Here is a 13,413-nt window from a genome sequence, read left to right on the forward strand (position 1 = left end):
TAATCGAATTTCTTATGGCATATTTAGAGAAACATCAGATTCCAACTCATCCATGCCGACAAAGTTGTCAACTTGAGTTAGTCCCGTTTACCCACATTTGGCCCATATCCCTCTAAACCTTTCCTATCCATGTACCTGTCTAAATGTCTTTTAAACAGTGTAATTGTACCCACCTCTACAGCTTCCTCTGGCAACTCGTTCCATATACCCATCACCCTCATGTGAAAAGTTGACCCTCAGATCCCTTGGTGGGGTAAATGATCAATTTGTTATAGACCAAGAAGACCCTAAATTTGACATCCCAGTTGGATGACCTTAGCTGGAATAGTAGTAATGGCTCAGTACTCCTAGGCAGGTGGATAAAAAAAAAACCAGCCAGGATTCTGCCCTTGGTAATATCCAAACACCCCTGTGTGTGAATATGGAGTGACGTCAGTTTCAGCTGTTCCCCTTGCTCTCTGAAGAACTGGTCATTTGAATAAGGACCTCATCTATACCATGACACGAGTAATGGAGAGACAGGGGAAGAGACTGTTTGCAAATGATTTGTTGGTTATTCCAAAACTCAACTGTCTGTGATCCTGGGCCTTTAAACTATACCTTGGATTAGTTATGTACAAACCCCTAACACATTAATCTGAAATAACTTCATTTATAATTTTTCCTGCACTAAATAACAGACTAGTTTCAAACCAATGTGCTAAGCATTTGTCTGCTAATATCCCAAATGAGCTCCTGACCGACTGGACAATTCTTGTTAAGTGCCCTTCCAAATTTAGTTTTTGTCTCTTTTGCAGAGCAATAGTTTGCCAGCTGGGTACATGCCAATGAATGGGATTGGTCCAGATGGATCTCGGCAGGTAGGTACAAGCTGAGGTCTTATTTGGAGATGCTGACAACAGCAGCAAAAGTTTTTTCTTTGATAGTACAAGAATACAATCAAAAATAGTGACTCTTAAAAATAATTAGAACGTTCTCAGTCTTGGTATTTTAAAAGACAAGTTTTGATAACCTTGGCCCTGATTCTTTAGTGCAGCTATTGTAATTGTTAACTAATATAAAAGATTTTTTTTATATTGTTAGTAGCAAGCACCATGTAATATTCTAACTTTTTTGACCAAATTCCTTTTTCTGTACCAACTGATGGACTTGTCAAATAGTCGATAAGTATGTATCAGGAGAATAGACCATTCATAGAGTCAGAGATATACAGCATAGAAACAGGCCCTTTGACTCAACTCATCCATGCCGACAAAGCTATCCACTTGAGTTAGTCCCATTTACCCACATTTGGCCCATATCCCTCTAAACCCTTCCTATCCATGTACCTGTCTAAATGTCTTTCTATGGCTTCCTCTGGCAGCTCATTCCATATACCCATCACCCTCATGTGAAAAGTTGCCCCTCAGATCCCTTTCAAATCTTTCCCCTCTCACCTTAACCCTATGCCCTCTAGTTTTGGATTCCCTATCCTGGGAAAAAGACCGTGACCATTCACCTTATCCATCCCCTGATGATTTCATAAAACTCTATAAAGGTCACCCCTCAGCCTCCTATGCTCCAGGGAAAAAAAGTCCCAGCCTATCCAGTTTCTCCTTACAGTTCAAGCCCTCCAGAACTGCTAACATCCTTGTGAATCTTTTCTGCACCCTTTCCAGCTTAGTCGCATCCTTCCTATACTCAGGCAGCCAGAACTGTGCACAGTATTCCAAGTGCAGTCTCACCTATGTCTTGTACACCTGTAACATGACATCCCAACTCTCGTACTCAATGCCCTGACTGATGAAGGCATGCATGTCAATCGCCGCCTTCACCACCCTGTCTACCTGCGTCTCCACTTTTAGGGAACTATGTACCTGTACCCCTAAGTCACTCTGTTCTACAACACTTTAAAGGGCCCTACCATTTACTGTGCAAGCCCTGCTCTGATTTAACTGATCAAAGTGCAACACCTCCCACTTGTCAGAGTTAAATTCCATTTGCCATTCCTTGGCCCAATTCCCAAATTAGCCTAGATCCCCTTGTTAACTTATATAACCTTTTTCACTGTCCACTACACCACCGATTTTGGTGTCTGCAAACTTACTAACCATGTTAGCAACATTGTCATCCAAGTCATTACATGAGAAATAGGAGCAGCAGTAGGCCATCTGGCCTGTCGACCCCGCTCTGCCATTCGATAAGACAATAGCTGATCTGGCCATGGACTCAGATCCACCTACCTGCCTTTTCCCCATAACCCTTAATTCCCCTACTTTGCAAAAATCTATCTAGTTGTGTCTTTAAATGTATTTAATAAGGTAGTCTCTACTGCTTCCCTGGGCAGAGAATTCCACAGATTCACTACTTTCTGGGAAAAGCAGTTCCTCCTCATCTCCGTCCTAAGTCTACTTCCTCGAATCTTGAGGCTATGTCCCCTAGTTCTAGTCTCACCTACCAGTGGAAACAACTTTCCTGCCTCTATCTTATCTATCCCTTTCATAATTTTATATGTTTCTACAAGATCCCCTCTCATTCTTCTGAATTCCAGTGAGTTTAGTCCCAGGTGACTCAATCTCTCCCCATAGGCTAACCCCCTCATCCTCGGAATCAACCCGGTGAACCTCCTCTGCACTGTCTCCAAAGCCAGTATATCTTTTCTCAAGTAAGGAGACCAGAACTGTGCGCAGTACTCCAGGTGCGGCCTCACCAGGAACCTGTACAGTTGGAGCATAACCTCCCCCTTAAATTCAATCCCTCTAGCAATGAAGGCCAATGTTTCATTTGCCGCCTTGATAACCTGTTACACCTGCAAACCAATCATTAATATAGATAAAAAACAACAGTGGACCCAGCACCGATCCCTGCGGCACACCACTGGTCACAAGGCCTCCAACCTGAAAAACAACTCTCCACTACCACCCTCTGCCTCCTTCAACCAAGCCAATTTTGTATCCAATTGGCTCAGTCACCCTGGATTCCATGTGATCTGACCTTCCACACCACCCTACCATGCGGGACCTTGACAAAGGCCTTGCTAAAGTCCATGTAGACCACATCTACTGCCCTGCCTCTGTCAATCCTCTTGGTCACCTCTTCAAAAAAACTCAGTCAAATTTGTGAGTCACGGTTTCTCACACACAAAGCCATGCTGTCTACTCCTAATCAGTCTTTGCCTTTCTATATGCTGGTAAATCCTGTCAGTCAGAGTCCCCTCCAGTAATTTTCTCACCACTCGTTTAGGCTCACTGACCTGTAGTTCCTTACCTTGTTTTTGCAGCCTTTCTTGAATAAAGGCACATTAGCCACCCTCCAGTCTTCAATTAACTTGTGCTATGATCAGGCCATTAAGCCAAAATTAGGATGTTTAATTGACTGAACCTGATTGTGTGTTCATGGAGTATTTACCTTCTACAATAAAGTCCTTTAACTGTTCTCTGTAAGATGAATGTGTGCCTTACCATGTACAATGACATATAACAGTGTCCTGTTCATCTATTAGACTGGGATGAAGAATGGAGACCTGGGATCAAAGCGCTCACTGAGGACACGGAATGAATCCACAACTCGGACTATCTCGGAGTCGTCAGAGGGTCGAGGGACAGCATCCTCGCTTGATCTGTATGAAGAGATATCCTTGAATGGAACACTACAGCTCCGTGGCCACCGCTCCCGAGACAGCAGTGCACGTTTCTCCAATGGCACAAACATGATGATTTCCCCATCTGATGAAGCAGAGGTGGACATTAATGGATATGTGATGCCAGAACAAAAAAACACCACAGCTGGTAAGAAACAAACTCACCCTTTGAGCTCTCTGCTTAGATTCTGATTAGAAAAGTAAAACTGAATTGCAGTTGTACAGAAATTTTGAAAATATAAAACTTCTAATAGATGTAACTAAATTACCCAAATGAATTTGGTATGATTTGTGCATTCTCGTGTCTGAATTCAACCTTAGCATATAACCTATCCTGACAATCTATTCTTGTACTTCAGTAGTGACTGAGTGCTCTTTGGATAAATGTCTCTGGGATCAGAAATTAAACCTAAGCCTTGTCTGTTTATTCTGATGGGTGCTAAAAACCCCATGGCACTATTAGAAGAGCAAGACAACTTAAAATCTTGACCAACAGTACCAGGAACGGGTTAACTGGCTACTTATTTACTTTCTTAAGTGTGGGATCATGTCGTGCACAATTGGCTGTCGTATTTGCCTAGATAACGACGGTAACTTGCTGTAGAAGGAATTCATTGGTTTTAAAGTGCCTGCAGTATACTTGATAATTATGCAGCATTGTAGCCCCACCTAATGGTTGAAGTGGAAATTGCAATCATGTGTGGTCCAGTGACCCAAAGACGAGGCAAGTCCCAGTTTCAGTCTGTGGTCTGTTCTGAGTTATTTGTTTTGCCCCAGGCCTGGTAATGACCAGATGAAAGGTGTGTGTGTGTGAGAGAGAGAAAAAGAGAGATGAGGACATGGTACACAATAATGCTTGGCTGAGCCGCCTCTCTGTTGAGACTGCCTGAGCCCAAGAAACTAAACTCCAACACAAGTCAGACTTGCAGCTAGGAAGCAAAGGAGATAAAAATCTCTCAACATTTTGTTATTTTCTAGTGACTTACAAGTGTTCGTGCTTTGCTTGCAGAGAACCTGAAACCTGCCAACGATGTAGATCCCTTGAGCACTAAAGCCAGTGACGTGAACACTATCCAGTCACCTGAGAATCAGAAGGAATCAGACTCGAAACCAAGTGATCACCAGGAATATGAGTACATGAACAAACGAGCCTACCTCAATGGCTATGTGAGCGTTGTGCAGAACCCAGAATACCTGGATGAGAGCACTGTGTTTGTTAATGAGGGTGACATTCATGCCTTTGATAATCCAGACTACTGGCACCACAGTCTGCCAGCAAAGTTAGAAATAAAAAGGACATAGAACCCTGAAGTTGATCCTCTATCTAGATAACTGGCAACTCAACAACAAGCAAAGAGTTGATTTCTGAACTTTGGAAGGTGTGGGGAGGGTTGGGGTACAGTGAGAATTCACAATCAGAAGACTGACAATCTAATTGGAGGAAATGACTGGTTTACTGATGTCTTTGTGTGTCAGTCATGATAAATACATAGAAACACAAACATACACATGCACACACAGAATGAAGCACTCTCATCTCCTGCCACTGAGGTTCAATACAAAGGAGGGAGGGGATGTTTTAATACCTTGCCTATTCAGCAGAAACTGCTTTGTGTTCTTTCGAAGCAAAATACAAGAGGAGCCTAGACATCTTGAATGGAAGTGATCCCTGGCCCTTGATAATAACCAGTTAATGATGCTGTACCTTGCAGAACATGCAGTTTTAGTATGGAAATGCAAGATATTTTGGGAAGGAGGCAGACTAGGAAAAACAGAAAACTAGGAGTGCAAAAGCCATTGCCTTTATAGATTACATCTTTGGACTTTGATTCCAATGGTATATTGTTTATTATACAGCTGAAGAATTGTCACTGTTCATTGTGCTAATGAACAAGGTGAAAAGGGGGTCAGTGATTCAGATAGTGTTTTCAAGTGGGCAGAATGAAGTATAATTTTATTTTCCCTTCACAAGATTTGCTCTTACATGAGACACTTGAAGATTGACTGGCCTGTTCATTTAGCTCAGTAGGGAATGGTAACAATTTGGTTTTTAAGGCAGCTAAAGGGCTATGCTAAGAGGTTAATGCCTAGAAATTGGGCATCAATGTTATTTCTGTAATTACTTGTGGAATTGTCTTGTGATGTTTTAAAGTGCTCCGATCTGAAATATAATTCCTCATGATCTTTGGTTACCACATCCACAGAGAGGAGTTAAAAGAACTTGGCTGAGGCACTACCATATGCGGGGTGGGGGAGAGTAAAACATCAGGAGGCAGTTCTGGGACAGAGAGAAACATAATTCATGCCAAAAATTATGGAGGGGGATGGGATAGAAAGAACGATCTTCCCCTCAATGCTAATTTCCAGTAGTAGCTTTGCTCAACTACCATTCAGGATAGTTTCTGACCGGAAAAGGCTGAGCCTTTTCATTAGCAATGCAAAGCTGGAAGGAGGAGCATGTTTTCAGGGAAGGTTCAAACAAACATTACAATAAAATATTCTGAAAGTGAAGGATACTAAAAGAGAAAGGAGATCTGGGTCAATGGAATCCAGAAGAAATGGTTCTTTTGCCAGATTTGCGAAGAGTTATGGTGCTTTGAGTAATGATGAACCAAAAATTAGCCTAAGTGACCACAAAATAAATGCCTGGAACATTCAGACAGCACTCCATGGTATATCGTGGGTGGGCAGAAGTTCAAATCTGCATCTTCAATTGCTTACTTTGATCTCTGAAATATTTCAATAGGTTTGGGCAATTTTTGTAATTCTATGAACTTCAGTTTGGAAAAATTGGATGTACTCCTTCAATTATGTTCTATTTGAGCACTGTGTTTCTAAATAACCCATTAATAGAAGCCTTCATGGTATCGAATTGTGCAATGGCTTCACTACCTCTACTTCCCCATCCCACCAACCAAACAAAACATTCTTTACTTTTGCAGTTAATACCACGAGGAAGTGTAGTGAGAGAAATTCTTTGTTTTATCTGTATATAAATGCCAAGCTGGGATACTTGAACATAATAATGTGTGATCAGTGCTTTGACTAATTAACTCTGATGGGTACAAAAGATCGCAAGGCATTGATCTGAGGACCTATTGTGGGTATTTGTAGAATTTCATGAATTAAGTTCTATACTGTATTTTGTTTTCTTGCTTTTCTCAAATGAAGCAGCAGTGATGAGTTTATGAGCCAAATAATGTCAGACTCCTTTTGGTGTTACTTTGATACAGATTCCCTGAAAAATTCAGTGATCAAATTTAGTACATATCTATTAGTTTGATATAATTTTTGTATGTATTTACATTTATCCCTTTTTGTTCATGCTATGGGATATGGTTTCCTCTGGTATATACACTAATGTTTGTGTGTAAAAGGGGTGATTATTTATAGACTTCTACAGCTTATTCTGTTCTTGTCTTGTGTCTTGCATACTTTTATCAGCATGGTTGGGTGTGGGTGGGACGTGGGGAGAGACGGGTGGCAGGAAGGGGTCCCCACACAATGGAAATAAGCACTGATAAACCTGACGTGTCCTTCTCCACTTGCCAGTCCAGAGCTGCTGGTGCCCTTGCTGAGAACAGCTAACTCAGATTTAGCTCTTGTGGCCTGTGTTTTAACAAAATGTGCCTTTATCCACTAAAAAACCCTTTTGTTAACCATTTCTCCTCCCATTCTTTCCTGAAAGTGCTTAATGTTGGTTGAGGGATCAAGGGCCAAGTTAACAGGAGCTTGAATTCCTCAGCAACCCACTCAAGTCTCTATTTTTCATGTGTGAGGACTGATATGTGGGGTGATGGGGGAGTGGGCATTGTACCTGCAAGTCATGTGGCCTAGAAATTCTTTGCATAATGTTTGTGCACCACACTGTCTCAAAGTGTGCAACATCCCAAATTATACTGTGCAAGCCTTACTCACCGAAGCAGGTCTTAAATGGAGGGTTGGGGCATTCTTCAGCTGTAAGACTGACCTGACCTAGCTACTGCTGGGGAGTCTAAAGTATCTACCTTCCTCCAGGTTGGTGCCTTTTCTTTGATGGTGATTGCTACCTTCCCACTATCACCCACCAATCCCTTGCCCCTTGTTGCTAAACCCCAGCATCTCTCTGATCAACACCAATCAGTGCACTGATATTTCCTGGATTCTCACATAAAGAAAAGCTGAATAAAAGGCAACTAGACCTGTACCCCAAGACTGGCTGGGCCTTCAGAGGGGAAAAAAATTGGAGAAGGGAAAACTATTTTCTTTTTTAAAAGAATGCATTTACTTTGTTGCTGCTTAAGTACTGTAACAAGTTTCAGAGGGGTGTTTCATGTTGAATTAACCCCATGATTACTTCAAACCAATCAATCTGTCTCTTAAAGTACTCAAATTCTAATATCTACAGGACTGACATATTTTCATTTTCTGACACTACAGTGCTTAATATATTATGTTGACTGGAATGAAGAAACAGTGGTAAAGTAAAACTTTTAATTTTCTATTTTTTAAAGATTTATCAGGATTAATGTGATTCTGTTTTACAAAATATGAGCTTATGACCGAAGACATGCTGAGTATTAAAAACAAAGATGATTGTAGTGTAAAATAGGGGAGACGCTATTAGATATTGCTTCATGTATAGTTTCTTAATTGATGCTGTGTACTTAGTGCTGTTTTTATGGAATCTTGGGGAACTGGTTGGAAGCTGTACAGCCCCTTGTGTAAAATTAAAATAAATATTTGTATAAAAAAAATGCATTCATCTTAACACTGACAGTTCTTAAAGCTTTGATCAAACAGAAAACTACACAATGTCTTTGGTTTTGCTAGTCTTCTCTTGACTCTGCAGTGTCAGAGTGTTTTGGACAGTGGAAACATAATCACAATACAGATTAAGCAGGTGCTTTCCCTTTGCTCTGCTTTACCAGGTTCCCCTTTACCTCTTTAAGCCTTGTACAGTTGAAAGAGCTTGCATATTTTGGCTCATAATCCCTTGTGTTGAAGAGGTAATCAAATCGAGGTGTTCTTATGGGTAAGGGGATTAGATAGGGTAGGTGCCCAGAGATCATTTCCTCTGGTGGGAATTAGAACCAGATCATTCAGGAGTGAATCAGGAAGTAATTCTTTACACGAGGGGTACTGAAAATCCACAAAAGTCCCACAAAAGGCTGTGAATGTGTGGGTGTCAAGAGAATGTTGAAATTTCCAAGACCCAAGATTTTGTTTGCAGGAACAAACGAACATGAATTAAAGCCAGGTAAATGGAATTGAGGTGAAAACCAGCCATGATCTGATTGAATGTCAGCATCATCTCCAGTCTGAATAGCTGACTTTCTGTCTACGACTGTGTAGAAGCCCTGCTTGTTTGAATCAGGATGAGAGTAACAATACTGCTCATCAGATACCGCTATTCTCTTAGACTAAATGGAAGTTGTACTTTGGTATAAAAGCACGTAAATGTTTAATGAAAACAGTTGGAATTGCTTCCTCCACCTTTATTTAAAATGAATTGATAACACCTCTGGAATTTGAGGGGGTGATATTCTTGTCCTTTTTCATTTTCCTACTCTTTTCCTGGTTCCTTCCCTCTGATCAGCGATTTGCTGCCGGGGAGATTTCAGCCAGTGCCACTTTCTATCTGGCTGGAGGCAGTAATAAACTTTGTCTGTTGCTTATTTTGTCGTCTTCTGTCTCTGTGTAATCTCTTGTGATTAACAGCTCTTGTGAAATCAAGAGCATGCCATAAGGATCAGGAAAGCTAAACTTTCTGCGTAGATTTTTAAATTTAAGTGGTCCCCATTAAAAAAAATGTTATCCCGATAATTACTGAGTGCCCAGGGTACAAAATCTGCCTAAATAATCCAGTTTCTGCTGTGAATTGTCAGAAAGATAGTATGTTCTTCAAAGGGATTTTTAATGAAGTCGCATTGCATAGCAGTGCTTGTGAATTGATGCAAAATATCGCATTACACTGAATTGCCATGTCATCATTACCTGAATATGTCAGGTATGTAATTAGAAATTTAAAAAGGATAGCTATAAATGAAAGACATCTGTTTATTTTCTATCCAACAGTAGCATGACTGTGATATTTATATCTCTAACATTTGGTGAAAATGTATGCAAATTACATGGTTTTAATATAGTCAATGGAAATACAGAGATGTTTCACTCATCAGGCAGAATAGGCAAATCTGTTCGCACAGTACAAGAGATGTAGAAAATACAACAACGTTATGTACCATTGCTTCTGTTGTTCTGGCGTACGATATCCAGAATGGGCTATTCGATATTGTGGTAAAACAAGGGGCTGCATACTGTATGTAATGGGAGAGGGACTGGCTCATAATGCAACATGCACAGGAAATCCGCTGCTTTGGCAAGCACTTAACCTTTAGGAAAGGGGCCAAAATATTCACCTTAATTTTCTGTAAATCCCTTCCACGAGTTTTTCCTCCTTTGGTAGGGTATGGTTTCAATGGATGAAGAGGTCTTCTGCTCACTCTTCATTTGTGAGCCTTGGCAATGACCATGAACAGAGTGCTCCAGCAGCCCATTATAAACCATAATGCATTTTTGTTACAGAGTAAGGCAGAGAGCTGAGGACTGTTTTGAGTACAAATTCCCACAACCAGTACTGCACTGAAGAGTCAGACGACAACTGATCCTGAGCCCATGAGCTCTTGGCTTGTGGTTCAGAGTGCTACCAGCTAAGTCAGCCTGACACTGACCTAACATGATCATGTAGGAGTTGAGGAGCTTGCATGTCATCGATGAAGCCAGTGGTGGACTCACCTCCCCTGTTACTGCCAGACACCCTTTCACCATTCCCTGGCTTTTCAGACTTTGGAATCCTGTCCTGCCCAAAATTACTTGATCCTGGGACATTTACATCCCCACTTATATTCGACATTCCCCTTCCCACCCCCACCCCCACTCACTGAGATCCCATTCCAGTGCTGTTGCAGCCTCAGTATCAAGTCCTGTTGCTGAATACCATGGCACCCCATCCTATTGTGCTGCTATATTGCAGAACCACACCATGCAAAATCAAAGCACCCGGAGAAATACTCCATCAGTTAGACAAACCTCTGGAATCCTCCTCAGTTGAATTTTCACACCAGTTCTGCCAAATCCCAGATGTAATGCCATCAAGTCCAGGTCCTCCCTCCTAACCCTAACCCTCTTTTGCTGCTTGATGCTGCAAAATATAACCTTTGCTGTGTACCCTGGTTTAAAGCTTAAAGATAAACATTCAATACAAATGTAAATCAATATGCAATAATCAAGGCTACTCATTTACCTTACCCAGGAAAATGGATAATTTCTTGGAACTTGATTCTTGAAATTCCAGAATACCATGTGATTGATACACATTTGACTTATTCAGCCACTGTAAGTAACAAGCCCTGATAAGACATGGTGTATCATGACTAGCTTTCTTGAAAGTACATCCTTCAATTCACCAAAAGCAACATAAAATGGGATTCCATGAGCAATATTTTGTAAACAGTAAATCCCACACACTGTTTCATAATGATTACTGAGCCTTGCTTTTTTATTGCAAGCTCACTAAATTTTAAGCTGATTGATATGCAAATCAAGTCCAGCTCAACAGAAATTAATTTCCACTGATTGGTCGATATTGAAATTAATGGAGTTAAATTTATGCCTCCTTATTCAGATTAGGCAACAAGGAGAAGGTCAAACACTAAAGCTGGTGTTTTGAAAAAGTTTTAATCCATAATTTATTTTTACATCATTCTGATGAGCAGTCTCTATAACAATATAGCATTAAAAATTATTTTGAACTGTTAACTAATGATAGCACATCATTCAGTGAGGGAGGGTAATGAGTAGGTCATGGTACTTCTTCATACAACTGATCCTGGGCCTGGCCAAAGTGGGAGAGAAGAAGAATGATCACCTGGCCCATCTATATGTCCCTCTTCTGTGGTAATATTTCCATTTGGATGTCCCCAGAGAGTGAGCAATTGGACATTGTCCACACTGTGTTTGAAGCCTCCTGCAGGTTTTGAGCACTGGAATGCATCATTGACCTCCAGGAAAATTTTCCTTTTAAGAAAGGAAAATTTGTGGCAACGTGTTATCTGTGTACATTTATGAAGGAAGCACTTGTTAACTCCTAAACAATGATAACACCAGTACCTACTGCAAAACAGAATCAGTATAGGCCAGAGACAATCACCAAGCACTGGACAGTGATTTTACTCAATGTTTTTTTAACTCAAAACAAATGAATTATTTTTAAAATCTTTTCACTTAAAATTTTAATGATCATCATTGTACATTTTAGAAAATATAAAGCTGCTGTTTAGTTCAAGATCTGTTAGATGCAGTTTGTAAGAAAAATACCCTCTATTACCTTGCCTACCATTCTCACACAATTACCTTGCATTAAAAAACTCAGTTCATTCCAGCTGCTCATTTTGTCCAGCCATACATTGTCCTCTTAATGCCCATTAATTCCATCCACACATCTATACCCAACTAATTTAGGTCTCTCCAGTTGTTTGATTTGTCTGTGCCACCAACTTGAATCCTCACTACCTCACCCAAACCATCCAATTACTCTGAATATTCTTAGTCCCAAAACTACACAATGCTTCTTCCCAACTCTTTATTGAATACTCCTTGACCTGTTCCTGTATTTCCTTCTGCAACTACTTATTACTATTTTTACCCCTTTACAAACTCCTCCACAAATTCGCCATCTTGTTCTGAAACAAATGATTTGGAATTGGTTCATTATTGTCACATGTACCGAGGTACAGTGAAAAGCTTGTATTGCGTACTATTCATACAGATCAATTCACTACACAATGCATTGAGGTAGTACAAGGGAAAGATGCAGAATAAAATGTTCCAGTTACAGAGAAGGTGCAGTGCAGGTAGACAATAAGGTGCAAGGTCATGATCAGTTACCATTTGCTCATTTACCACGAGCAAATCAATGAATATTGACTTTCTTATAAAAAGCCTTTAGTTTGCATGAGAATCTCTACAAGTAGTTACCTTACAAGTTGCCAGTCTCATTGGCATTGACTTCTGATCCAACTCATTGGAATCTTTGCTAAGAATTAAACCAGAGCCAAGCACCTTTTATGGTGAAACAGTGTTAGTTATACGATCATTGATTTTGTGATTCTGGGCATCATTGAAAGTGACCTTTTTTAACTGCTAAGAGAACAAAAGACCTAAATACTGCCTGAGCTGGTGAATGAGCACTATCAGATTGCATTATTTCAAAAATACAAAAATGTTTGCATTGTTTGAATACAAGTTAATTTTTTTTAAAAAGGCATCAAATGGTTTAACTGTAGCTGGTCTGATGCGTGCTTCAACATGGAACACACTGTTCCAGGACCTGAGTCTATATAACAATTTAAAAAATAACATATTAACATTTTCTTAATATGAACTTAAATATTGTTTCTTTGTGGCGACAATATTGATTTTTTTTTGAAGGACAATGGCACACTTTGATGTAATGCAAGTCATTGTATTTAATATTACCCCATAGACTTTGGAATTGGAAGAATTGGTCCTTCAGCTCTGAAGATGCAAAACCCTTTATATTACTATTATAACAGTTGTTCTGATAAAATAATCTTTGGGCATCTGGCACCAGGATTGCAATAGTAAAGAAAGCCAAAGCTTTTCGGTGAGAGACAATCAATGTTGCACAAAATAAGTGGAAAAATAATAATTTTTGGAAGACAATACTGCCTTAATAATTTCCTAACTAATGATTTGGTAAGACAATAGTCACATCGGCTTTATTCAAACCT

The 13,413-nt window shown here is 40.1% G+C and overlaps 1 protein-coding gene across 3 annotated transcripts in view; it reads left to right on the forward strand.

Annotated features, from left to right (window-relative positions):
- The window catches only part of LOC127566971 (receptor tyrosine-protein kinase erbB-4-like), a 110,953-nt gene extending 102,605 nt beyond the window's left edge, over nt 1-8,348 (forward strand). For all 3 annotated transcript variants that reach the window (XM_052009546.1, XM_052009547.1, XM_052009548.1), the window contains exons 26-28: nt 798-860; nt 3,482-3,767; nt 4,629-8,348. In XM_052009546.1, the coding sequence (XP_051865506.1) occupies nt 798-860; nt 3,482-3,767; nt 4,629-4,921 (642 nt within the window). In that variant the 3' untranslated portion in view covers nt 4,922-8,348. The remainder of the gene's footprint in view (nt 1-797; nt 861-3,481; nt 3,768-4,628) is intronic.
- The last annotated feature ends 5,065 nt before the right edge of the window (nt 8,349-13,413 follow it).

The sequence above is a fragment of the Pristis pectinata genome, chromosome X, assembly GCF_009764475.1.
Source record: "Pristis pectinata isolate sPriPec2 chromosome X, sPriPec2.1.pri, whole genome shotgun sequence".
NCBI lineage: Eukaryota > Metazoa > Chordata > Chondrichthyes > Rhinopristiformes > Pristidae > Pristis > Pristis pectinata.